This window comes from Sitophilus oryzae, unplaced genomic scaffold, assembly GCF_002938485.1.
Source record: "Sitophilus oryzae breed Bouriz unplaced genomic scaffold, Soryzae_2.0 scaffold_1060_pilon_pilon, whole genome shotgun sequence".
NCBI classification, from domain to species: Eukaryota; Metazoa; Arthropoda; class Insecta; order Coleoptera; family Curculionidae; genus Sitophilus; species Sitophilus oryzae.
Window position 1 is genome coordinate 1,751,400 of NW_022145683.1, and position 26,682 is coordinate 1,778,081.

General features: G+C 32.8%; 1 protein-coding gene across 3 annotated transcripts in view; it reads right to left on the reverse strand.

Moving 5' to 3' along the window:
- The window catches only part of LOC115877679 (RNA-binding protein Musashi homolog Rbp6), a 281,213-nt gene extending 256,003 nt beyond the window's left edge, over nt 1-25,210 (reverse strand). For all 3 annotated transcript variants that reach the window (XM_030893957.1, XM_030893950.1, XM_030893948.1), the window contains exon 1: nt 25,167-25,210. In XM_030893957.1, the coding sequence (XP_030749817.1) occupies nt 25,167-25,203 (37 nt within the window). In that variant the 5' untranslated portion in view covers nt 25,204-25,210. The remainder of the gene's footprint in view (nt 1-25,166) is intronic.
- Nucleotides 25,211-26,682: the final 1,472 nt, after the last annotated feature.

Consider the following 26,682-nt stretch of genomic DNA (forward strand, 5'->3'; position numbering starts at 1 on the left):
ATTTTTACTCCGAATAGAAAATGGTATTTTTTTTAAACGTCAGAAATAATTTTTTAAAATATAAACGTTGCAAATTATATTAAAATATTTTTTTCAAACGTCAGAAAAGTATTAATTTTTGCGACGTGATTATTTATAGGCAAGCAATACATTTTCTGTAAAATTCTCAACATGTTTTTCTTTGACTTAGGTTTCAAAGTTGTTATAGGTGATCTCGTATAAGTTTTTCGACTTCTCGGGCACTAATGTGGATAGCGCAGTTTCAGCAGCTTGTTGAATATCCAAAAATTCGTCATTATCGTTCATTTTTTCACAAAACTTCGTGGGAAATACGGCGACGTTTCAACCTGACAGAACTTTGTCATTAAACAATGAATAAATAATGCCTTAGAAACCGATTACCAGAACATTTTAAAAAATGTTTAAAAATAAATAATAATAATAATAATAATAGCATAAAAATGTCAAATTATCCGATTTCACAAAAAAATCTTGTATGAAATTCGTTGCGAAAAGAGTTAGTAAAAGGAAAGATAAAAGAGTAAGTAAATAGTAAAAGATTCAATTGATGAAAAGCAACTTTTTAATTGAATATTATTTTTATTTAATTAACTTCCCAAGAATGGCGAACTTATTTTATAAAGCGAATTTTTTCCATACATATTTATCATACATATATAGGGTACGATTTATTTAATCTCACGAGTTAAAAATTTACCCGATGCAAAAAGCTAGGCGCGCATTATGCCTAGAATATTTATTTATTAAATTTTTATTCATTAAATAGGAGGTAAAGCATTTTACGAAATATTTCTATTAAAATAATCTGTAACTTTATTTGTTTTAACTAGAGAGAATTAAAATTTATCTGCCGTTATTTTTCTTTAGTATGCTGCATGATATTTTTCTGGGTATTTATATTTTATATAGAGAACAATTTTATAAAATTGGTTTATTATTAATATTATGTCTAACCATAATTCCCTTGGGACTTTATTAAGATGCCACAATTCCCTCTACCATTTATAACTAACAACCATAAAATACAATAGAGATTTTGACTAATAATATAAAATAAGAACTAATAATACAAATGAAATGATTTTATTTAATACTAACCTTGTATATCTGGATGAGGCAAAACTACGTGACAGAAAATAAAACCAAATTGAAAAAGAATACTTCTTCCGCGTGATTATGCTTATCGCTACGGTTTTTCTCAAGATCAAACGCTTTTATTTTAGTCTCCTAAACGTGCCTCGCCAATTTCACTCGACTCGACAATAATATTTCGATGTTTCGGCAAATCGGAAGACATTTTGCCCGGAAAACGACCCAATTTCCAATCCGGACAGTCCGTTCGCCATAATCGTGTGCCTGTAAAATTTGCATCGATCGCTCCGGTGCTCGTCGTAAGCAAAACGCCATTAAAATTTCACGGAACATAGTTTGGCTCTCTCTGTGTGCTGTGACCTTTCGCCCGAGGCCAGAATAAAATATCAGGCCGAATCGAATGTGTCAGTCCAATGTCATTTTCTGTCTCGTAAATTTTTAGGGACGTGCCGTAACGGGTAACGGGGCCAGTCGGATTTACCAATTGTCTTTTGTAGAAAGAACAGAAAAATAAGAACATAAGAAAAATCGTTAGATTCGTATCTTTTTGCTGTTTCCTTTTCTTGAGCTTGATGCTAATTATTTTTTGTAATTTTGACATTACGTTTTGCTTTAGTTTATTTTTTGAAGTAAAACTTCTTTACGCGCGGTCGGTGGGAGCAAAAATTCAAGGCCGTGACACAAGCTAGCGAGACAAAGAGTAAGGACATCCTACGGCTGACGTAGTGATGCGACGTGTATTTGTGAGCAGTCCACGTGTTTATCAAAAATATTGATTAAATGTACTTTCAACTTTTCAACACCATAAGAAAAAGATTTTTTTTTCTTTTGAAACACCCTAGCATACATACTACTTTTTGATAACAATTTGTAGTATTAAGTCAGTACTTCTGTTTATTAATTCTGTTCGATTGGTCCGATATCGCTTCCAACTTTAGTAACGCCAAGTCGAGGCCTCTCCGGGCCAACGAAAATTAACATAACGTTACGTCGAACTTTCGAACTAAGTCAAAATTCGGCGCATTCGAACCTATTTATTAGTTAACTGGCGGAAGTGGAGCCAGAGCTGCCAAGTTTGGCTGCAGCAGCCATCGCTTTCACCGATCCGCTTCCGCTACCAGATAAACAAGTTTGATAGGCAGCCAGTTTGGTCTAATGGGTGTGTGAGTGCGGGCCCCAGACCTATTTTCATTTACAGGGATATTGTCGAAGTTCGAACTTGAAAGGGAAGTTTGCTATCGATCGAATCGTTCAAGTGTGTCGGGTTAAGCATTTAGCATTAATCTGTGTTTTTTTTCAATCATATCTCGTAAAGTTACTACTAAGATTGTATTGATACAGAAATACAAGACAGTGTATCAATGATGTATGTACAGGGTGGGTCAAATTTGAAACAATTCGAAGTAAATGGAAACATCCTTTTCTATAGGAGATAGACGAAAACTAATATCGGTGTCTGGAGCTCAATTTTTGTCAAAAACATGATGGTGAAAACCGCATATCGATATCTGTTACCGTTTCGGAGTTACGGGGTGTTTTTCAAAAATATGCACTTTTAACAAATCGCTGTAACTTTTTTAGTATGGAAAATTTTGTATTTTTATGAAAACATTTCCAAAGCACCTTTTTACGTAGAATTTAATGGTTTAAGTATAATTTTTTTTAAATTAATAATTTAAGAGTTATCAACAGAAAATTTGATTTTTTATATGGGACATCCTGTATATTTTTAATATATTGAAAAGAATTTAAAATTACCTTTCCAAAAATATAACACAGTTGATATTTTCCTCGATTCCTCTTCGAGATATAGAGTATATAAAAATTCGCCCGCTTTAAATGAGTAGGCTTTGAACGGAACCGGCTGTAATGCAAAAAAATCTAGCTTTGAGCATCAATTAAAACAAAAATAATAATTGCTATGAGAGATTCAGAATTTTATAACTATTTAAAATATATTTAACCAACATCAACACATTTAAACTATATCTAATAACAATAAAACTAAATAGCAAACCAAGACATGAGATTTGATTATAAGGATATAAGGAAGAATAAAGAACCTTTATTTTTCCGCAAATATATCCATAGGATTAGATCCATCGGTACTAAGTCAGGCGGCCTCGACGGTCAACGGCTGGAATCTTTGTAAGCTATTCAATTATTGTTGAAATTGGATGCAAAAATTTGCTGATAACTTCAGCGCTCAGAGGCGGTGCGTCGTCTTGCTGGAAAAATATGTTTTCGAGTTCCATTAAGGGCATATATCATCAATAAGGGGCCCAAAGCCTACTAGTTAAAAGTGGCGAACTTTTAAAAATTCTGTATTTCGAAGGGAATTATAACAAAGTAGGTATCAAGTGTGCTATATTTTTGAAAAGGTAATTTTAAATTCTTTTCAGTTAATTAAAAATATACAGAGTGTCCCTAATAAAAAATCAGTTTTTCTGTTGATAACTCTTAAATTATTAATTTAAAAAAAAATATACTTAAACCATTAAAGTCTACGTAAAAAGGTGCTTTGGAAATGTTTTCATAGAAATACAAAATTTTCCATAGCAAAAAACTTACAACGATTTGTTAAAAATGCACATTTTTGAAAAACACACCGTAACCCCGAAACTGTAACAGATATTGATATGCGGTTTTCACCATCATGTTTTTGATGAAAATTGAGCTCCAGACACCGATATTAGTTTTTGTCTATCTCCTATAGAAAAGGGTGTTTCCATTTAAAAGCGTCGAATTTGACCCACCCTGTACAGCAAAGTTGCAGTGATATACTCAAATATATTTCTTCTTGTTTCTATTCTCAGAAAAGACAACTAATGCATAAAGTGAAGGTAATCAATATAATATACAAACCAGATGTAAACAGAAAAATGCTAGGTTGTCACTTATTTATTAAACACGTTTATTAACGCACATCGTACATGATTACTATACAATGATTATAGTATTTAATAAAATTATAAAGATTTTTTCGGCACAGATTTTATTTAAAGATTTATAGATTTTTATCTATTGCTGTATAATACTTATTTGTTTCATGCATGCAAAATTCAATTTGACAACGTCGCAGTTTTTTCCATTGTTTATATTTTTAAGATTCGTCATATTTATTTAGCCTTGTCTATAAAAAATATATTCAAAAAATCAGCAAATGAGTATCATATACCCTACAGTTATGAACGGAAATGCAGGAACATAATATACGAAATATATGTGTGTGGTTTCCTGTTTACTTGAAACACTAATTTTATGTGTATACAGGGTGTTTTAAAAAACATGTGCCATCTCTCGTGGAGAGATTCCTCACGTAAAAATAAGATTCATTTTTCATATGAACATGGTCCGATTCTGCTTTGTTTTGTAGCTACAGGGTGTTAAAGTCTTAATAATCTTTCGATTTATGATAATTTTCTTCCAAGTTCTTTTACTGATTCGAATGAAATTTTGAGGATACTATCAGTGCTACATATTTTAATACTAAAAAAGTATCGATAAATTCATCAGGGATGTGCGTATGGGTTATCATTGTAACATTTTTCAAAAAAAAACATGTGCGCCACTGACTTTTTGTTTTGATAGCAAATTTATGTAGGCCTTTTAATGCCAATTAAAAATATATTTTACCTAGTTTTTTATTAAATATTGTTGGTATTATTTATTATTACTATTTGCCCAACCTACAACAGTTTCAAATAAAAAAATAATGGTATTTAAGATAAATGTAAAAAACATAATTTTAAAAAACAACTTGTAACTCTAAAACTATGCCTTTCCCCATGTTTATAGGAACTTTTTTTCACATTTCTTCATGACGAATCAATGAATACTTATTTAAAACTTTCGCAAATTAATGATATTAAATTTTTTTAAAGGTTGCTATTAGACTTGGATCCAGGCACATTAATAAAATTGCGTTAATCTCATCAAGGAGGCCAAAATCGACAAAATATCAAGAGGCAACTTTTAATAGATATTAAACTGCTTACAACTACTTTTACTTTCTACTATTTCAAAATATCAAAAGAAATCAGTGGCTTACATGCTTTTTTAGAAAAGCGATAACCCATATACACGTCCCTGGTGAATATGTCGACACTTTTATAGCATTAAAATATGTCGCATTTATAGTAATTTTTACCCTCAAAATTTCATTCGAAACGCTAAAAGTACTTGGAAGAAAATTATAATAAATCGAAAAAATATTAAGACTTTAACACCCTGTAGCTACAAAACAAAGCAGAATCGGACAGAGAATGTAAATATGACAAATAAATCTTACTTATACGTGAGAAATCTCCCCACGAGAGACGGCACATGTTTTTTGAAACACCCTGTATAATATTTATTTTTTTCATGCTTTCAAAATTTAATTTGACAACACCACACGTTTTTGATTTGTTTATATTTTTAATTTTCGCCATATTTAATTAGGCGTATCTAAAAAAATATTTTCCGAAAAATAGTTAAAAAATAAGCAACTGAGAATCCTATACCCTACAGTTATGAATACAATTGTATTTGTGTGCATGTATTGCAGTGTATTTTCTTGTATACTTAAAACACTAATTTTATATTTATATAAAGATGCTGTAGGATCAAAACAAAGTGTGTTCGTTTCTATTATACAGGGTGAGTCTTAAATAAGTTGCATTTTTTTTCAGGGCTTGTAGATGTCGATATAAGAAACATATAACTATTTACTATTTTTCAAATAGGTCCAAAATAAGTTAGTAAGCACAAAAATTCATTTTTATTATAAAAAAAACAATACATTTTTCTAATGTAACAATCAAATTCATTAGTTTGTTATTTCAGTATTTTTATCGATATCTGAATTGTTTATTTAATCAGCAGATTACAATTTTTATTTCGATTATTTATATGCAACAAAAAAAATCAATATAAGTTTTCATTTGAGAACATCGAGAAATGTATGTAAAGAGATAATTCTGGAAATCCCTAATTGGAAAACAGGCAAACGAGGAGTTCTCTCGATATTGCGATCCGACGATTGATCAAAGAATTTAACCGTCATTGATTTCGTTACGTAAGTGGTCCGATTCAATAGGCCGTAATTACATCAGATGCTGCGCGCGCGTATAAGTGAATTAAGCTCTCGCCCAGCAAGATAAATCAGCAAATACCCGCACAAATTGTACAGAAATTGGTCAGGGATAAACGCTTTATTACAGTCGCTTGGTTCCAGAAGGGGGTTAATCGGTTTAGAGGCTATGCGGCTCTTACCGTAAGGTTTTCTATAGATGTTTTACTCGTACTAATATAAAACCGGCGTCCAGGTGGCTGGGAGATGACGATCAATGACATTTCTCATATGAACTTACATATAAAATGACAGCTATCTTCATTTCATTGTCATCGCTGATGCCGTTTTTTTTTCGATCAGACGGTATCTATTTAGATATTTACAACATTTTGCTTTCCCTCGTATAATTGACAGATGGGAACCTTCATTTTTAATTTATGAAAAGTTACTAAAAGACCAATTAATTTAGCTACAAATTGCTTAAAATTTTTCAAAATCGGCCCACTAGAACACAATATACAGGGTGCTAGAAATTCGAGGTACGAGCATTGGTATCTCAGAAACTGTAATAGATACGAAGATGATTAATTTGGGGCAAAGTTGCGATTTGGGATGTTTTTGGATTCGCCAACATTTTATCACAAAAGTTTTAAAAATTCCAAGGATTGCTGAGTTTTTTGGAAAAAACCGATTTTTTTAAATAAATTTTTAAACCTAATTGAACATTGTGATGGCCACTTTATCAGGCCTATCTGACAGTATTTTTAAATTTTCAAATTAGCTGATACTTTGTGAGACACATAGGCCAATTTAATTTTTTTTACGGACCTGCATTTTTTATTTCAGGTTTTGAAAGAATTCAGTCTCCTGAGTACAATGATATTCCACACTTGGTACTTTTTTGTACTGATATAACAACAAACTGTGTGTGTACTGATACAACAACAAAACTATTTATATATTATTTATATAAATGATTATATTTATTGCAGCAATATCGATGAACAATAATTAACACTGAATACGAAAGATCAGCAATTTAGATATAATTTTTGACTCTTTTTATTGTGAACTTAAAACCTCAGTGTATGATCTAATAATATGCATAATACTAATCGTACTAATAATAAATAAAGCAACTCCACAAACTACTTTCTAATGCTTTACATTTTCGAAAGGTTTATCACCCTCCCTATTACTCAAATTTATTTTTCATTCAAATTTTCTTCTTATACTTTCGAATGCATTTTGTACTCTTTGTTGTAAATTATTTCAGTTTTATAAACGACGTCAAATGCCCCCCGTCTCTTGGCTACAGGTTCAGAAATCTCGCTGGCCATTATTCTGCTCCGCCATTACCCATCCATCTTCCGGGGAAATTATTTGATTGTTTATATTATATTATAATTATATTAATTTATTTTATATTATTTTTTATCATTTTATTGGATATTTTTTTTTGTCGTATTCAATGTTTTACTCCACGTCATTGTTAAGTTTTATTGCTCATCAATATTGTAACGATCAATAGATTATATTTCAAAAACAAACAGAGCCAAACTTGAAATTAGTTTAAATAAATTGTGCTTAAATGCACGAAACAAAAAAAAATAAGTGTGGCATGCCATTATACTCAGGAGACCGAATTCTTTCAAAACCTGAAATAAAAAATACAGGTCCGTATTTAAAAAAAAATAAGTTGGCCTATGAATCTCACAAATTATCAGCTAATTTGAAAATCTAAAAATACTACCAGATATCCCTGATAAAGTAGGTATGAGGATGTGTAATTAGTTTTTCGATTTTCTAAAAAGTAACGAGAGGAAAAAATGAAATTTATTTTCAAAAAAATCCGTTTTTCTCAAAAAAATCAGCAATCCTTGAAATGTTTAAAACTTTTTTGATAGTATCTTTGTAAACATCCCCGAATTTTACCCCAATTTAGCTATGTTCGGATCTATTACGGTTACCGAGATACCAATGTTCGTATACCTGGAATTTGTAGCACTTATAAGTAATTTGTAGCAGTATAAAAGTTTAAAATATATGAAAATTTTAAGATGCCCGTTTTCGTGCCGATAAGTGTATATATTTTGTTTATAAATATTATTTTCTATTGTAATCTCTGGCAATCTGTGAAATAAAAGCAATATTATTACTATCAATTACCTTCAAGCCTCGCGATGAATTATAAGGTTCCTTTCCCGACTAAATGTAATCTCGTTTACACGGCATTATTTCTGACGAGAAACCAAACGGAGGCAAAAGCCAATCCGGGGCTCGTTCCGCAGCAGCCACGTAGGTGCTGCGCCCTCTACCGAGCGATTGATAATGGCACCTCGAGTTTCAACGCGCGGCGCAACAACTATTTTTAATGCCCCTTAATTAATCAGCGCTTCTGAAAGATAACATCATTTATCAAGCGCTCATAAAAGCTGTTTTTCATTAACAAGCCGGCGCCGCTGCCAATGTTAGCTGCTCCCCCTGCTCCTCCCCCATCGCCAACAGTTATTCTCCCCGTTACTTCCGGGTGGGATCGCCCCTCGAATCTGCCGCGGATTAAATCAGGGAGTTGTGGTGGTGGAATTAAAAAAATCGGAGCAGAGAAATATAGAATATGGAACTATCGAGAAAAACAGACTGCGCAATCGTGGTCAATTTAATTTCGTTTCTTTAAATGTTATACAAGTATAGGGAGATGGCCGATTCACCAGGAAGTGACGTCATGTAACTCAAATCAGCTGTATGTAAAATCAGCTAATAAACAAAAACAAACAGGTTTAAACAGGAAACAACCGCTTTTGAACTACTTTTAACCGCTTTTTAGCTTACTATAGCAGATCTGTTCATTTTTTGTTCAAATGCGTTTGTTTCTGATTAAAGCAGTCGTTTCCTGTTTAAACCTGTTTATACTTGTTTATTAGCCTATTTTACGTGGTCTAAGCTGATTTACGTTACATGACGTCACTTCCTTATACACAATGATTTAGTATTGAAATTAAATTAATAGCCATATGGAATAAGCAGAATTCAAGAACCTGGAAGACTCCATCCGTAACTTGGAATGGAAATCCTGCAACGGTTTAAGACACTAGAAACAAATTGCTAAAAAAAACAACTTGCAACCGAGAAAAATTAAAGATCTACTGAGGTGTGAAATCAAAGATTTTCCTCGATTTAAGTAAGAACAATCATCGGATTTACTGGGAACACTGTCTCCTCAATGATTCATCAATAAATCAACTTTCCTCAATGATTCTCCTCAATCAATCAACCTCAGTAGATTAAAGCTAAGGTAAAGGCAGCAGTAAATAGAGATTCTATGGAGAAAATTGGGGAAATACTAGAACAACTCAACACTGAATGCACCTAGACGACAACCATTGGTGCCGTAAACTTTGGAATGACTGATATCGGGGATGGAGAACTAATCTCTGTAAAATTTGTTGTTTCTAGATCAAACACCACTGCAAATAGTCATCGGTAGATATGGTACTATGACAATGATTAGAATGGTCAATAACGGAGTCAGTACTGGGATACTTGTTAGATCAGGGGCTTGGAATACCCTCAAAAAAGAAATACCACTCCTCCAACTCCTTGTGGATATCAAATTTGAGAAACACCTCAATTTAGTATTGAGCAATAAAAAAAATTGGAAGAGAGAAACGTTTGCTCAGCAATTAAAAGACCAGACCATAACTTGGTAATGCAGACTCTAGGATCGGAGTACTTGCGCCGTGAGCTAAATACTCCGAACCAATGTGCACCTACCCTAGCATCATACAGGCAGAAATGGACGCTACCGAAAGACGCGTACAACTTATCTTAGATAGGAACTATCGGAAACAAGAAATAGCCATCTTATTTGATAGTCAAGCAGCGTTAAAAGCGGTCAACTCAGTATTAATCAATTCTAAGTTGGTCAAAGGCATGCATAGAGAAGCTGAACAAATTCTTCTTCGTCTTGCGGTGCCGTGCCTGTCTTCAGGCGTTGGCATGTCATCTCCATGACTATTTCGTGGAAGAGTTCTTATCTTCTATTGCATGAAACAGCCTCTCCACCCCCAGACCGGTCCAGTTCCGTATATTTATGAGCCATGACAGTTTCTTTCGACCTACCCATCGACTTTTCCTTGAATAATCAAACGAGGAATATAATATTTGGTGTCACGCATTATGTATCCGAAGTAGCTTACCTTTCTGGCCTTGATGGTGGTTAACAGTTCTAACGATCTTTGTTCAGCTGTCCAAGAACAAATTAGGCCTGAACAAATTAGGCAAAGACAAAGTCCTCCTGTTCTGAATGCCAGCTCACCAAGGGATAGAAGATAATGAGAAAGTAAACGATCTAGAAACCTAAAAAAGGAGCACGCGAGCGAGCTTTCAAAGTGGAAACTAATTAATATCGGAACTCAAGAACTTGGAAGACTCCATCCATAACCTGGAATGGGAATCATTCAACGGTCTAAGACACTGAAAAAGTTTCTGAGGACTTACGACCAAGAAAAATCAAAGACTTACCGTGATTTAAGTAAAAAACAATATTTGGATTGTCACGATGTTTTTAACAGGAAACTGTCTCCTCAATAAATACCTTAGTAGACTGAAGCTTAAAAAAAACGGTAAATGCAAATTCTGTAGGGAAAATAGGGAAACACCAGAACACCTCATCACTGAGTGCGCCGAGACGACAACCATTCATGCCATAAACTTACGACTGATATTGGAGATGGAACTATCCTCTCTAAAACCGTCCCAGATACTGGCTTTTGTCAAAACCCTGAGGCTGTATGATGAGTTATAACTCAAGAAAAGGGGACACAATAGATCTGTGATAACTGTGATCGGTGATAACTTCCCCCTACCATAAAATTCACATCTACAATCTACCATACAAGACATATTTCAATAGCTATTAATATATATTTTTCTAGGCTAAAGTTATGGATCTTTATAAATAGACTAATTATTAAAACCTCAATTTTTGGTGAAAAAAAAATTTGGCTGCGGTTGTCGACACCTCCACAGCTTCATTATTTTTTTGCGGAGGAGCGAGAAGAGTCTGGCGACGAAATCTCCGAGCTCATTAAATCGGGCCTACCCACCGCTGAAAACTAGCGGAACACTTTCCGTGCCGTTTTCATTTTTTTACATTTTAATTGCTGGAATATTGTTGTCGAGCGATTTCAGCGGGTTTTAACGAGATTTCCTCCATTCGGGTTGATTTTCCAGCAGAAAAAAATTGTTAATAGTCATTAGAGGCGGATTAAATTCGCTCGAAACATTCCGAATTAAAAAGTGGATGGGATTAATTAGGCTGTAATTTCGCTGAGGATTGTTTTTTTCTTCTTCGTTAATAATTAAAAAGATGTATGATTTTTTGAAGAAAAATTAAATTAATTTGACTCATTGGTGCAACAGCCTGCTCTCTCTATATGTTCCATTCTGTATGTAATAGGAACATCAGAAAAAATCAATTCAATAACCAAACAATATAACATTAAAACTGTGTTCAAGTCTGGTTTTAACAAAAAGCATTTATTTTTCTAGAGCGTAAGTCCTGAGAAATATCTTCGACCGTTGGATTATTCCCATTCCAGGTTACGGTTTGGTTAGGTTTTACTTCTAGGTTATTGAGTTCTGCTTTAAGCTGTTTTCCACTTGGGAAGCAGAACAGTTCTGGTCCAGTTAGTGAAGCTTTAAAATTCCTTCCTTCTTTTAAAATTTGCATCCGAGTAGGTACATTATTAACGGCTATGCCTTTAACATCGTAAAAAAGTCACATCAACGTGTTATTGTCCAGAATCAACGGACGTTAAGATTGTCAACGTTCCATCATTTCGAAAATTATTAATATGCTTCTAAAGAATAAGAGCTGTATCAAGCACGTGTTGCATTTATTATCTACAACTATTTTCAAATATTTGATGCACCCCTAGTTACTGGCTTCCAGTTCTGAGCAACATCCTACCTCCAAATCTACGCAGAAACGAGGCTCATCTTAGAGAATTTGATAAAATAATAGCTACCCCAACGCTACCTGTTCATAAAACACTTCCTGCTTTACTTTAATCCACCTTTGCGAACAGCTGAACAACTAAAAAGCAGTAACTACAATTCTCGAGAACAGTGGCTTCAGTTATGGAGAGAAATGGCCGATGCGCACCTATATTCCTGGTTCAAACATAACTATTGCCAGACACCGGGTACCGATCTAAACCGGAAAACATGGTCAACTTTGAATAGGATACGCTCTGGTCATGGAAGATGTGCGGATTCCCTTTATAAGTGGGGAAAAATACCTTCCCCAGAATGTGATTGCGGATCCCCTCACCAAACCATCCATCACATAACTAGAGAGTGCAACCTACGCGCTTATGGTGAAGACTGGAGGGACTTTCTGGAGGCTTCTCCATCAGCTTTGGAATGGATAGGGCATCTAGATGTTAATATATAGCGTTCGTATATACGTTTTTTATGTTGTCTTTTTATATTATACTTGTTTTTTTTTATATTTATATTGTAATGTTTTCATATACATTGTAGTTTATTTTATGTCTATGTTTAAGTGTCTGGTTTTCTTACATGTATATGAGCCATACGATAAATAAATATAATTCAAATATTTGTTAATTTTTGTACTGAGTAAACCAGAATTTAACGTTTGAAGTATGCTGTTTCAAGTCGTACGACAATCAGTTGTTATGGAGTCATGTAATTTGATTTTTAATTAAAATTAAATCCATGTCGGATACTAAAACTACTGTTTAACCAGCGGATCTGAAGCTACGGAAGGAATGCGAGAAAAAAATCGACATTGCCACGTTTATCTATAAAATTGCAAAATTGCCAGACATGAACTATAAATTTAATATATTTTTATTATATATAATGTGTTTAGCATATATTCTGACGTATATTACTATGGAATTTTAACGTAGTTCATATTGTTCGATATGTTTTATTTAATAACTTATTTCTTTCATTCTGTATAATCTGGCCGCCTATTCATCGAACATGATTGGCGAGAGTACGTCACAGGATTTGTTACCACGCGGTTATATTCGCTTGCTTTATCCCCAACTTCAGGGTCTCTTCTGAAAGGAGTAGGAATATTGAATACTATTGAAATATCCAGTGGCTGTGTCATTTTTTTGATCATTATTACTTTATTCCATTATTTTATACCGGTTATCCTAAACTTTATTCCTATATTTTTCGTATATTTGATAGTTAAGTTGTGTTTTATTGTTTTGTTATCTTGTTATAATGTTTTTCGTTCGTAGTTTTTAATAGTTAATATCAAGCTTGATCATATATTTGTATTTTAAAATGAATAAATTTGTTAAGGGTAAGACGCTACATAGTCAGACAAGAGAAATAATAGCTAATTTATATAGGTAAGTTAATAATAACGTGGATGTAATCTCATTTGGTTTATTTCCTTGTGTTCATAATAAGGTTTGCAATGAAGAAGCTACAGAGAGTTCGCTTAAGTTGTCGCTTAAACGTAAACTTGAGCGGATATTTTTTTATACCGGAGTTAGCATATCGGCTATAAAAAAATCACACAGAAGATAAAAAAAGGCTGAAAACTAACCCCGATAAAATGATATCCAGCTCTGGAAAGAAACGACCACGTGAGATTGCTGTCGAAAAGCTCGACGACTTTTTCGAAGTGGTCAGGAATTTGATAAATAGATTTTATCTCGAATTCAAACTCGTCTCCGCAATTAGAAAGCTTTTGCAAAAATTGCAGGAAGAATCGAATTTTCCTTTTGCAGGGAAACGCTTAGGGGGTTATTAAAATCAAATTAATTTTTTTGGCGTAAATGTCAAAATAACAGATAAATATTAATGGAACGGCCCATTATATTGCAGAGAGAGGCATAAATATATACGCGAAATTCGAAAATATAGCCAAGTATTATCTATTTGGATGAAACATATGGGTAGACAATGACCTAACCTTTAAAAACTGCTGGCGGAGCGATACCATATCTGGTGTAATAGGATCTACTGGTGAGTAAAATTATGTTTTGTTTGCGCTTCCAAAGTTAACTATTTTCAAGATTTTTTTTGCTGGAAATAGTTATATCTAAAATTATGTATTATAGAAAAAATATAGTTAGTACAGATATATAAATAAATATACCTCAAGACTCAGTCTTGATCATCTGCTGATGGCAGACATGGTTAGCGAAACGTGCGTCCAGTGTAAAATTAAAAGTGTTTTGGTGTATTGTACTGATTTAGTGTTTTATTTTGCTGTGTAACACCAAAGGTCCCAACCCCCAGCTGTAATTATTTCTTCTATTATATTAACAACACAATAATAATATGATTCAAAATATTTAAGGGAGCTTTAATAAAAGCTTTTAGTGTTTATCTGTTAACTCAACTTCAAAGTTTTTTGAAAAAAAATATTAATCTGAGTATTATATTTATGATACACATTATTTTCATATAACACCGTACGCCCATGCCTATTTTATGAATGAAATTGCGCGTGTTTTGTTTACAACTGCGTTCCCCTGCCGATACCCCGTAGCTACAGATCCGTTGGTCACACTATACAACTTAACATTGAATCGATTTATTACTTATAGATAAAAAGTCCACTCTTTCCAGGAAAATGAAAATGGCTAAAAAGACTAGTTTACCTGACATTAAAAAATAAAATAGACTATTGTAGATAAGAGTTTTTATAAAGAAATTATATAATATGTGCTCCTTTTCTAGCTCGATTGTTTCCTTTTTGATTACCTTCTATCTTTTGGTGTGCTCAAATTCAGACTAGGGCTTTATTTTCTTTGCCTAATTTGTTCAGCTTCTCGAGGCACCCTTTGAACAACTTCGAATTGGTGTTTACTGATTTGATCGTTCTTGAGTCTGTTTGACTATCAATAAGATAGCGACAATTCATACAAAACAAAACTCACCTTCTTAACAGCACTTAAGGGACATAAAGGGCCATTTCTACCATTTTCCCGTTCAAATCGTTCATCGTTTCCCGTTCAATCCGTTCACGCGTTTTGGCCTTAGCTCGGGTGTTTTAAATTTAAAAAAAATTAAAAAAATTGTAGAAAAAAAAAGTAAAAAAAATACGTAGAAGAAAAAAATATTGTTAAGTTAGCGATTAAGAAAAATAAATATTTATGGCATTTGCAGGGGTCTAGTCGCGAACAAATTTATGCCCTAGCTCAGAAAATTTGGAGAGTAGGGGCGGGTTAAAGAGCGCCACTGACTTTAGACGGAAAAAAAGTCAGAAATCCCCCAAGGTGTATTTAGGGCCTTACAAGTTCCACAAATACATAAATAAAATAAAAAAAGAACAGTATTTCAGAGAATTAAGTAGACGTAGGGCCAAAGCAAATATAAAAAATAATAATGCAAACTGATTAGATTCAGTACCTCTATTAAAATATAAAAAAAATAATAGGAAACAGTAAATAGAAAATACCAAATAGCAAATAATAAATTAAATAAATCAATAAAAAAAATTGTGCACCAAGAAAAATATTTCTCACAATACGCAAATAGTAAAATTACGTAAATAAATTGGTACCTTCCGTGATCACGTAAGATTTACAAAAACAATATATATGTATATATCAGCGCAACTAAATTCAGATGATATATCAAATTAATCAACAAAGTAATAAATCAAATAAATAATAATCAACTAATTCGCTAATATTAATAATTAATAATATAATTATTAAATAAATAAAACAATCAACTACTAATTACAAAAATAAATTCAGATATCCATAAAAAAAAGAAATTAATAGATTTAAATAGAGATAAAAAGAAACTATATCAGCTATATTAAATTTACAAAAAAAAATTAAAGAGCGAAAAAGAAAATGAAATATTGTTCTATCAACAGAATTAAATGTGAAAATTTATTCTAATTATAATAGAATGTAAAAAAATATATATGTATACGGTCAGTATTCGTAAGCACCAATGAAATTCAAATCGTAAGATAGAAAAACATAAAAAAAATAAAAATTGAATTGTACGATACCAAATAGTTGATTATCTTCTCAATCAATATCTTAGGTGGATACCGTCGGCTGTCAACTGTCAACCGTCGACTGTCAATTCCTCCAGGAAAGTAAAATGGATGCAGCGAAAAAAACTGGCTCAGAGAAAAGTCTTCAACACAGAAGAAAACTTCTTCGACGCAGACGAAAAAAAAACTTCTTCGGCCCACACAAAAAAACTTCTTCGGCCCAGACAAAAAACCCTACGGAGAAATAATATTATAGATTCTCCATAGTACGAGATACCATAAAAAAATATAGTTTTTTAAGAAGAAAAAAGTGGAAAGAAATGTAATAATTTAAAAAAAATAGGCTTTACCTGCTAACTCAGGGTTTTCTACGAATCCTCAGGTGATTAAAATTAGTTCTTCCCCTGGATGGAATGGGATGCTGTATGAGAAAAAAAGGCGGTCTGCTTGGTTGACCCACGTCAGCTTTGTTTTTTTTGAGGTGAAAATCCCGTCACCAGTAAACTGTAGGACCGTCCAAAAAAACAAAAGGCAAGATAGGGTGCTGCAGTAATTTTTGAGGCACACTCGAAAATCCCCACAAGGGTAAAAATCAAAAAAACTTGACAAAAATACCGAGAGGCATCTGTACCTCACACTAGCTGAACATAAAATGACCAAACCAAGGTAGTTCCAAGAAAAACGAAAACCTTTTTTGCGACAAAGAAATAGCCAGATAAAAACACGATCCCTTGAGTTAAAGGAAAATAAAGTTAAAATCAATAATTTATATAATTAATAGAATAAATAAAGTTAACGAGATTAATGAAAGTTATATTGAAATTTGCTTATCAAAACATTCAAAAATTAATAAATAACAACAATCTAGAGATATTGCGCATGACTCACTTGCCGGATCGACACGATATTTTTAAGACAATTATGCTTAGAAAATTTTACTTAAAAATTAAAATAGAGCAACATAAATTTAATGAGTTTAACTGTGTAAAGTGACAATAGGCTCAATAATTACTGTTGATTAAATAAAATACAAAAATATATTGCCTATAGTTAATGTTAATAAAAATATAAATAAATATTTGACGTTTCAATTCAAACATTTCTATCCTACGTATTTAATAAATAAACAGAATTAACGGCGGAAAGAATTATTTTATCTATTTCGGCTAAAATAAATATTAAATTGTATTAAATCGAACTAGTTTTTTGCTGCAAATAAAATGTTATTAAGTGTGAAATATGTTTAGTTAAAAATAAGGATGGAATAATTACTTTTGTTGACATATAAGTACGATTTATTTATTCTTGGTTTACCGAATTGAACTGATCGATATTTCAAACTAATAATAATATCTACTAACGTTAAATTATTGAAGAAAAAATAATAAAATAGTTTAGTGAAATTTTGGCGCGTTACAATATTCTAATAAAGTTGCGATGCAAGATTCGTCTGCAAGGTCTGCTGGTAAACATTTTCAAGCTTACAGTATCACAACACTATTTACAAAACATCTAAACGAATGACAATGTCAGGAAATAAATAAATAAATGCCGCAACTTGACATTTTTTACAGCAGAGCTACCACCTGAATCCCCAGCGCGAAATTGAAATTCCAGTTAATCAGCACGGCGCCGAATATGTCCATGATTGGCCACAATGAATTTAAAATTCGCGAAAAAGTTTAGACCGAACATTAAACCTTGGTTTACATTAGAAGTCAAGAACATTACAAGGGAAAAGAAGGAAAAATACTTACAATACAAGAAATCTCCAACACCGGAGAACCGAAATATCTATACCGAAATAAGGAACAGGACTAATAATAGAGTAGGAGAAATTAAAGAAGAATATTGGCAGCGATTTAGTAGCGAAATGGAGGCGAATATGTACGGAGCACAAAAACGTATTTGGAAGATGTTGAGGGGTTTGAAACGAGAAACAAATGAAACAATACAACTAAGAACAATTGCAGAAGATACGTGGGAAAAATATTTCAGAGACTTATACGCAGAAACAGATGAACCAATGGAAGCACAAGAGACAAGTCAAAGAGATAATACAGAAGATCATGCGCAAATCACTTACAAGCAAGTAGAAGAGACAATAAGGAAACTTAAAAATAGAAAATCTCCTAATCAAGATAAAATACCGAACGAGCTAATAAAAAACGCAGCCACGGCTATCATAGAGGAATACACAAAACTGTTTAACATTATATTACAACATAAGAAAATACCAGAAGAATGGAAACAAAGTATAACAATACCCATTTTTAAAAAGGGAGATAAAACAGACCCAGCAAACTATAGAGGAATAACATTACTGAGCACCTCGCTAAAACTTCTGACTAAGATCATTGCGGACAAAATCTCCTCAATAGTGCCAATAAGCGAGGAACAACAAGGATTCCGAAGAAACCGATCAACTACCGATGCACTATTCATACTCAGGCAACTAGTTGAAAAATCCTTAGAATATAACTCTCCAGCCTATCTATGTTTTATAGATTTAACAAAGGCCTTTGATAGAGTCCAACTAAAAGACATCATCACCATCTTGGAAAGCAGTAATGTCTCGAAAGAACTCACAGAACTTATCAAGGACTTAAACACAAACACAACAACCCAAATAAGAACAAACTTTACCTTAACGCAGCATCTTCGAACAACAACTGGTATTCGCCAAGGCGACAGCCTCAGCCCTCTGTTATTCAACACAATCATGGATCAAGTAATAAAAACCGTCAAGAATACTGGATTAGGATATCGAATGGGAATGCACAAAGTAAACATATTATGCTATGCCGATGACGCAGTACTTATTGCAGAGTCAGAGGACGACCTCCAAAGAATGCTACAAGCTTTTAACAGACAGGCAGAAAAACTTAACATGCAAATTTCCACAAATTAGACGAAATGCATGACCATTACAAAGGAGCCTCTACGGTGCAAATTGGTAATAAAAAACAAAACTATTGATCAGATAATGTCATTCGAATACCTCGGATGCAAAATTACAAGCTCAGGATTCCTGGAAGAAGAAGTAAGGAAACAAGCCAATTAAGCTGTCGCAATATCAGAACATCTTAAATATCCCATACATTTGAGTACAGAATGTAAGTCAAGAATATACAAAACCTGCATACGACCAGTGATGACATATGGTGCGGAAACCAGAGCTGAAACATCAGTAACAAAGAGAATCCTACGAACTACTGAAATGAAGACCTTAAGAATGATAACTGGATACACATTGAGGGACAGACAGAGAAATGTAGACATAAGAAAAAAGTGCCAAACAGACGACCTTGTCAGATGGATAAGGCAGAGAAGAAGAGAATGGAACCAGCATGTCAATAGAATGGGCCCCGACAGAATGGCCATAATAATTCGCGACAACGTACCCCATGGCAGAAGACCTACTGGACGACCACCTAAACGTTGTCAAGACAGTTGGCAGTCAACCTCGCAAGAGTTGCTTAGACGAGGAGGAAACCGGAACTAAACAGGCGATACGCCTTCCAAAAGAAGAAGAAGAAGAAGAAGTAGAAGAAGAAGAAGAAGAAAAAAGTTTAAGAAGTTGAAAGATGCTGGAGTAAGTGCCCATTGGCTCGGAATATTTTGTTTACGGTCAAAATATTCCTATCTCTGTTCCTGCTTTAGTTTCGCTATACCACTAATTAAACTACTAATATTCGACTAATTATAAAGCTGTATAAAACTAATAAAATATATCTGTCATAGTTAGACTTAATATTTAAAATATATTTTTGGTAGTCTAATTTTATTTAACAATGTCATTTTTTTGTGGGTATTCGGTATTATCTTGATTTCAGTATTATAACTTTCCAAGTATTCAAAAGAACTTGAAATTTAAATTAACCAACTCTATATTTAAGAAAACAAAACCATTATTCGAAACAATAAAGACCTCACCATTATGTCGGTGAAGACGATCGATTCTCTCAAACTTTCTCTCCGCAATATCGAAGTAATTCAGTTTACTTTATTATAAGTTTTCAGATATCGATAATTTCCCCTCAAAGAAAACAAAAAGCGCCGGTTCGCTGCCAAGCCGAAAATCCATTAGCGGCACCGATAATATCGTGGTTGGCGGTGGTTGCGAACAAAAAATCATATAAATACAATTTGCAATTTGCTCGCTAACTCCGTAAACTCGATAAAAAGCCCGAAACTTTGCTCCATTCCACGTCACAAATGTCAGACGAACAGCGAGAAAGTTGCTTTTTATTGGTGGAGAGCTTTTCAATTATCGAAATGCATTCTTTCGTCTTTTCTTTTTGTCTTTTTCCCGGTTTTGTCGGTGCGCCGCGCGGTCAAAACATGTCGGGAAATATTTATATCAAATTCTGCCAAAGTTTCCGTCGATTTTGTCTTGGGTTTTATATTTTTGAGCTTGTTTACGAAGGGGTTGGATGTTTCTTGTTGTTACGTTGTGACGGTTCATGTAACGGAGGTACTCTAATTTTTATCTCTTGGCATTTCCTTCAAAAACAAAAAGAGGATATGGACATGGACCAAACACCTTTCTTTGCCAGTTTGGGATCTTTTTGCACATGTAATGTTTCGAATAATGTACTTTAGTAGATCTTGTTGGACCCCTCGACATCCAAAACAAGCATTTCGTAACTTTTAGTGATGTGATTGCGATTATCTGCTTGAACGCATACCTACACACTATAGTTAAGTAATACAAGAGGTGGCATGTAATTTTGTGCACATGTGTGATATTAAAATACCCCGCGCGTGTACTAAAGTGTAATTTAATATAATTACATATTATAAAACATTTCTGTAAGAACAACAACCAGTTCCCCTAAAGGGAGACTATATTTTCTTTGTGACTAAATTGGTTAGCTTCTCTAACATGATATCTATAGTTACTAATTTACATCTAACTTCATACAACTAATACAATAAATTAAAAATGTTATATGCAAAACAGATATAAATTCTACAGAATTCAAGACATTCTCATAATTATTAAAAAATACAGGTTATTTGATTTAAACTTCTCGGGATCGAATTGGAATCACCTTTCCTTTTTTAGTTAATTAATTAGGTTAATAAATGTAGTTAGGTAGTTATATACGGTATACATAACAGTATTAATGTATTCTATTTGTAGTTCAGGGATTATTTCAAAATATATTTTTCTAGTAAAATCCACAGTTATAATCTTCTTACAAAACATTTTTTTTTCAAAAAGAAAAATATAAGAAAACATCTGGAATAAAGATTTATTGAAATATGTGTAGATTATCTTGGCAATTTACTCTCCAACCAATTTTTTTCTCCTAATACTTTCCATTCTTTCCAAAACGAACAGTAATACTCCGGAGACCGGCGAATGGAGCCCTTTTTCGATTTTTTTCTCTGATAGGACCGAAAGAAAAAGAAGTAGAATAGAAAAAATAAAAAGAACCGGACGCCGCGCATTCATAATCCAGCCATATATCTTTGGAAAGGTCCGGAATTGGAGAATTGAATTGCAAAACTTCCAACTTTGACCAGGCCAACTGATCTCCTCCCTTCCTGCTTATTTATTTTCTTTTGTATTTTTAGTGGCATATTTATTTTGGTCAAATAAGTTGAAACTGTAAAATTGTTAAAAGAAAAAGAAAAATTATATCTGTAGAATTTCCAAAATCTTCTGTAAAATCTGTAGAAAAATTATATCTGTAGAAAGAAAAATTATATCTGTAGAATTTCCTACTAATAGTTATTTTTTATACAAGACGTTAGAATGGTATTTTATCGTCGACCGAAAATATTAATTCACGAGTGATGAAATCGCGAGGGAATTAATTTCGGGCGACGGTAATGCAATTTTATCGTTGTGTATAAAACAATATTTTTTTCCATAGCGAGCTACGTCTTAAAAAATATTCAGAAATTATTATTTCAAGGAATTTATTACGAGTAGAAAAAATATTGTGCTGAGTTGGCTAGGTTGGTTTCTATGTAACTTGACAAATAAATAAAGCTGTCTCTTTAGTTGTCAGTTTTGAGTAAATATTTTTTAATTCTCTTTCGTGTCGATTGCTGATTAAATTGGAGCCAGAAATGGCTCAAAACGAAATAAGTAAATGACCAACACATATTCAGGCTGAGGCGACAAACGCTATATCCAAACTACTTCCATTTAAATCCCGAATAACTTATGAAAAGGAATACAAAAATTTTCAAAAATGGAAGCAATTAAAAAACGTGCGAGAAGAAAGATCCATCGAAAACATACTTTTAGCATATTTTTCTGAAAAATCAAAGAAAATGCAGCTGTCCAGTTTATGGTCGTACTATTCAATGCTAAAAAGTACAATACTGGTCAATGAAAATATTGATATTTCAAGGTTGAGGATAAGCTATACCGTTTAAATTTCCGTAGTAATATAGTAACATCTAAACTTTGTAGATATCGCAAGCTCATAGCTTTCTTGAAGCAGTCATGTAGAGGTTACAAACCGAAAAAGTCAAAAATTTTAAACCCAGAAGATGTCCTGAAATTTGTTTCCACTGCTTTTTTGCATTTAATCTACCCTTGCGGTTAAAGTACTATTTTTGATAGATATAAGGCAATTTTAACAGTTGCTATAGAAAAAAATAATATAATCCCTATAGCCACACTCTAATAAACAAAAACTAAAATTATTTTTGTGTGTACCTACTTATATTTATAATGTACTTCCGAAATTATATTTTCTCACTGCCTTAGTTTTTACATCAACATGGCTACTCAAAAGATCTATTTTAACAAATATGATTTGTAGTCTGCATCTTGCACATAGTAACATATACAGAGAAGACCAGGCTACTAGTAATCCTATCCTTCTTATTTTATCCGAAACGCCTCGTATGTATGTAATTGTAAGTTGTATAATTGTGTATATTTATCATTGTGTGTATTATGCCTATGATTTGCGGTTTGTATTTAGTTTAATATTTTGTCAATAAAAGAGGGTGGTAATTCACACACAACATGATATACTGGTACTTTTTAAAACTTTTTTGATACTTTTAGTAGGAATATCCCACTTCTAATGTCAAAACGTAGTAAGTATCTTCTAAATAAAAAAATTGGATTTCCCTCATAATTCCTTTGTTCCGTCGTAGTATTCAGGATTACATATAAGCAACCTGACATTCTCAATGGCCTGTTCTTAACTAACTCTATCAAGCATTTCTCCTAACCTATCATTCTCGTTACATATTATCTCGAGTCATTTTTTGTATTATAGCTAAATCTCAAATATATAAAAGTTCCACAAAATTCAAGACATTTTTTCCATAATTATTAAAAAGAAGCAAGTTGTCTATTTTAAAGTTAATGACATCTAGATCTGTGTTTCGTTTTTGTTTCAGTTTTGAAAAACTTCGTATTTATACATAAATAACCCACTCATAAACACTGCAATATCCAGAATGTGTACCTTGCACGATACATGAAAGTCAAAACTTTGAAACCAAAAAAATGAAAAACCTCCGATCCACTCGACTGCGCCAAAACTTCATCCCAACTAGTTGAATCATATAACATTAGTCACTGGCTCGGCGTAATATCGGAACCTTTTCCAACAACTCGCGCTCTAAACTATCCGGGTTAGAGCGTTGCGAATGATATAGGACGCGAACGCTGTTACAAAGTCCTTGCCGGCATCTAAACTCGCTCAAGTTTTCGCTATTTATTACTTTAAAACTTGCTAATCTAGGGAGGTTTAATTTACCGCGTTTATTATATAAGTTCCTGCAGCTCTAGTCCAATGATCTCTGGCTTGGAACATTATCTAAATTCGAATGATTTCCCCTTTACTCTGATTATTTGACGTTAGTTGCAAGAAACTGAACTTTTTTGACGTAGAACCCCTTGAGCTACACTACTAATTGGAAAAATCAGATATAAACAAAACATAACGAATATAAATTGACAATTATCTTTATAAATAAAAACAGTTTTTGTTAAAACCATTGATCATTTAAATAATGTATTTTAGGAAAATTATAACTGTAGAGTTTACTAATCTTTACAATTACTAACTAATATTAATTACTATCTAAAATTTCTCTAAAACAACTGGAACAATCTTGTAGATTGCAGATTATAAGGAAAAGCGGAAGTGAATCACCGTGATCTCATAGATCTAATTGTGTCCCCCTTTCTTGAGTTATAATTCATCATAGAGTCCCAGGGATTTGACACGTATCCAAGACGGTTTTACAGAGGATAGTTCTCCTTATCCCGTATCAGTCGCACCAAAGTTTATGACTGGATTGCTTGTCGTCTTGGCGCACTCAGTGATAAGGTGTCTGATGTTTCCCCATTTTACCCACAGAACCTGCATTCGCCGTTGGTTCTTAGTTCCAATATACTAAGATGTCCATTGAGGAGACAGTGTCCGAAAATTGTTCTTACTTCTGTACCAGTATAACTAACCATTCAATCAATTACATTACCACTCTACACAGTGGGTATTGAATAAAAATAATCATTAGAATTATTTTATGTACATAAAACTTTAGTAAATTAAGTACCTTTCTAAAAACGTATTATCTCCTTAAAGACTTACGTCACTGTTTTTTTTATAAAAAACGAAATGCTCACGTTTTTGCTCAAGACCTACTTTCTACTAAATATTAAATCGATTAAGACCAAGTTGCCTTAGTAACAGCTCACAAAAAAAATTTTGTTTAGTTTCGCTAATATCGCTCTCGTCTTAAATTGTTTTTCTAAGGTAATTTCAGTCCATTAAGCAGTATAAGGTGACTGACTTTGTTTATTTTATGTCGCCATAATTCTCTGTTTGTATTACAAAAATGCGTGAAGCGAAGCATTAAGGCTTGGCCATAAATTCTTTGAAATGTGTCAAGAAAACCTCGTAAAGTAAAATTGTTTCTTTAAATAGGCGGAAAAAATGTAGGTTCTGAATTTTTGGAATGTTTTTAATAAAAACTTACCTCGATGTCGATTTGTTTGTTTGTCGAACATCAACATTGCGTCTTCTATCTGTAACAAAAGGAAATGTTTAGTATGCTAAAAAAATAAACAACTTTCAAAATTAGAAAAGCAAGTTTAAATTTTAACAATTGTAGACATTGAAAAACTGTTTTTGCCCTATTTTCTAAGCCATTGTTGGTGAATTACATGATTTTTATGATATCTAGGACAAAAATAACACCTTTCTTTGCCAGTTTGGGATCTTTTTGCACATGTAATGTTTCGAATAATGTACTTTAGTAGATCTTGTTGGACTCCTCGACATCCAAAAGAAGCATTTCTTAACTTTTAGTGATGTGATTGCGATTATCTGCTTGAACGCATACCTACACACTATTGTTAAGTAATACAAGAGGTGGCATGTAATTTTGTGCACATGTGTGATATTAAAATACCCCGCGCGTGTACTGAAGTGTAATTTAATATAATTACTTATTATAAAACATTTCTGTAAGAACAACAACCAGTTCCCCAAAGTTATATCAACTCTATACTAATTCTCTGCTGGATACGAACAATATAAATCAATATTTATATTATTCTTGTACAAAGTTCCAACCCTTCTCCTTAACTGTTCTATTTAAGCCCTCCGACCCTAAGACATCCGAGCAAATGGAGGTAGACTACAACCCTTTGCCTAAGACATTTTAAAGTAATTACCCCGATTTCGCTCATTGTGCCCTTTGGGCTGCCAGTGGCGTACACATAGTAAATAATCATAAATTCGTTTAATACTAGATATTAAATTAAGAAGGAAAACCTTGAAACTGTCGAAATTAAAACTAAAAATAAAAATTAAGAGAAATATGGATTAAAAATCAGCTTACAATTTCGATAACAATCTAAATAAGATGTTTGTGAAGTTTATCTGTTTTTATTTGTAAAAAATACACCTAACTGTGTATTAATATACAGGCTGTCCCATAAATAGGTAAAAAAAATATAAAATAGTTCGCAATATGGCGATTAGAGAATCTGAAAAAATTGTAAAGGAATATTTTTCAAGTTTAGTTAAAAATAATTGTAAAACTGTATTAGTGTGTGTTAAAAAATAAGTGCAGTGTGTTTTTATAGAATTGTTAGTAATGCTACTGATATAATTAATATTAATTTTCGTAATTTATTGTGTAGAAGATTAAAATTACTATAAACTTATAAAAACATAAATATACAGAATGTAAGTAATGTAGGAGGTGGCCACACTGCCAAGCTCTGATACACCGTCAAGAAATTTATAAATGGACCATCTGGGGTACTATATTATTAATTGTCCGAGGAATATAAAATTTTCAAAATGTTTTTTTTCAAAAAATCCTAACTGATACGTTTCTGTCTTATCTTAATATTAGGGGGCCATCCTTTGTCGGAAACACTGCGACTTGTCAGGTCTATTGTGTTTATATCCTTTCTATATCTGCACTCATTCGTCTGCGTTATTCCTACTAGTATTAGCAGTTTCTTTGTGATTTTAAAATT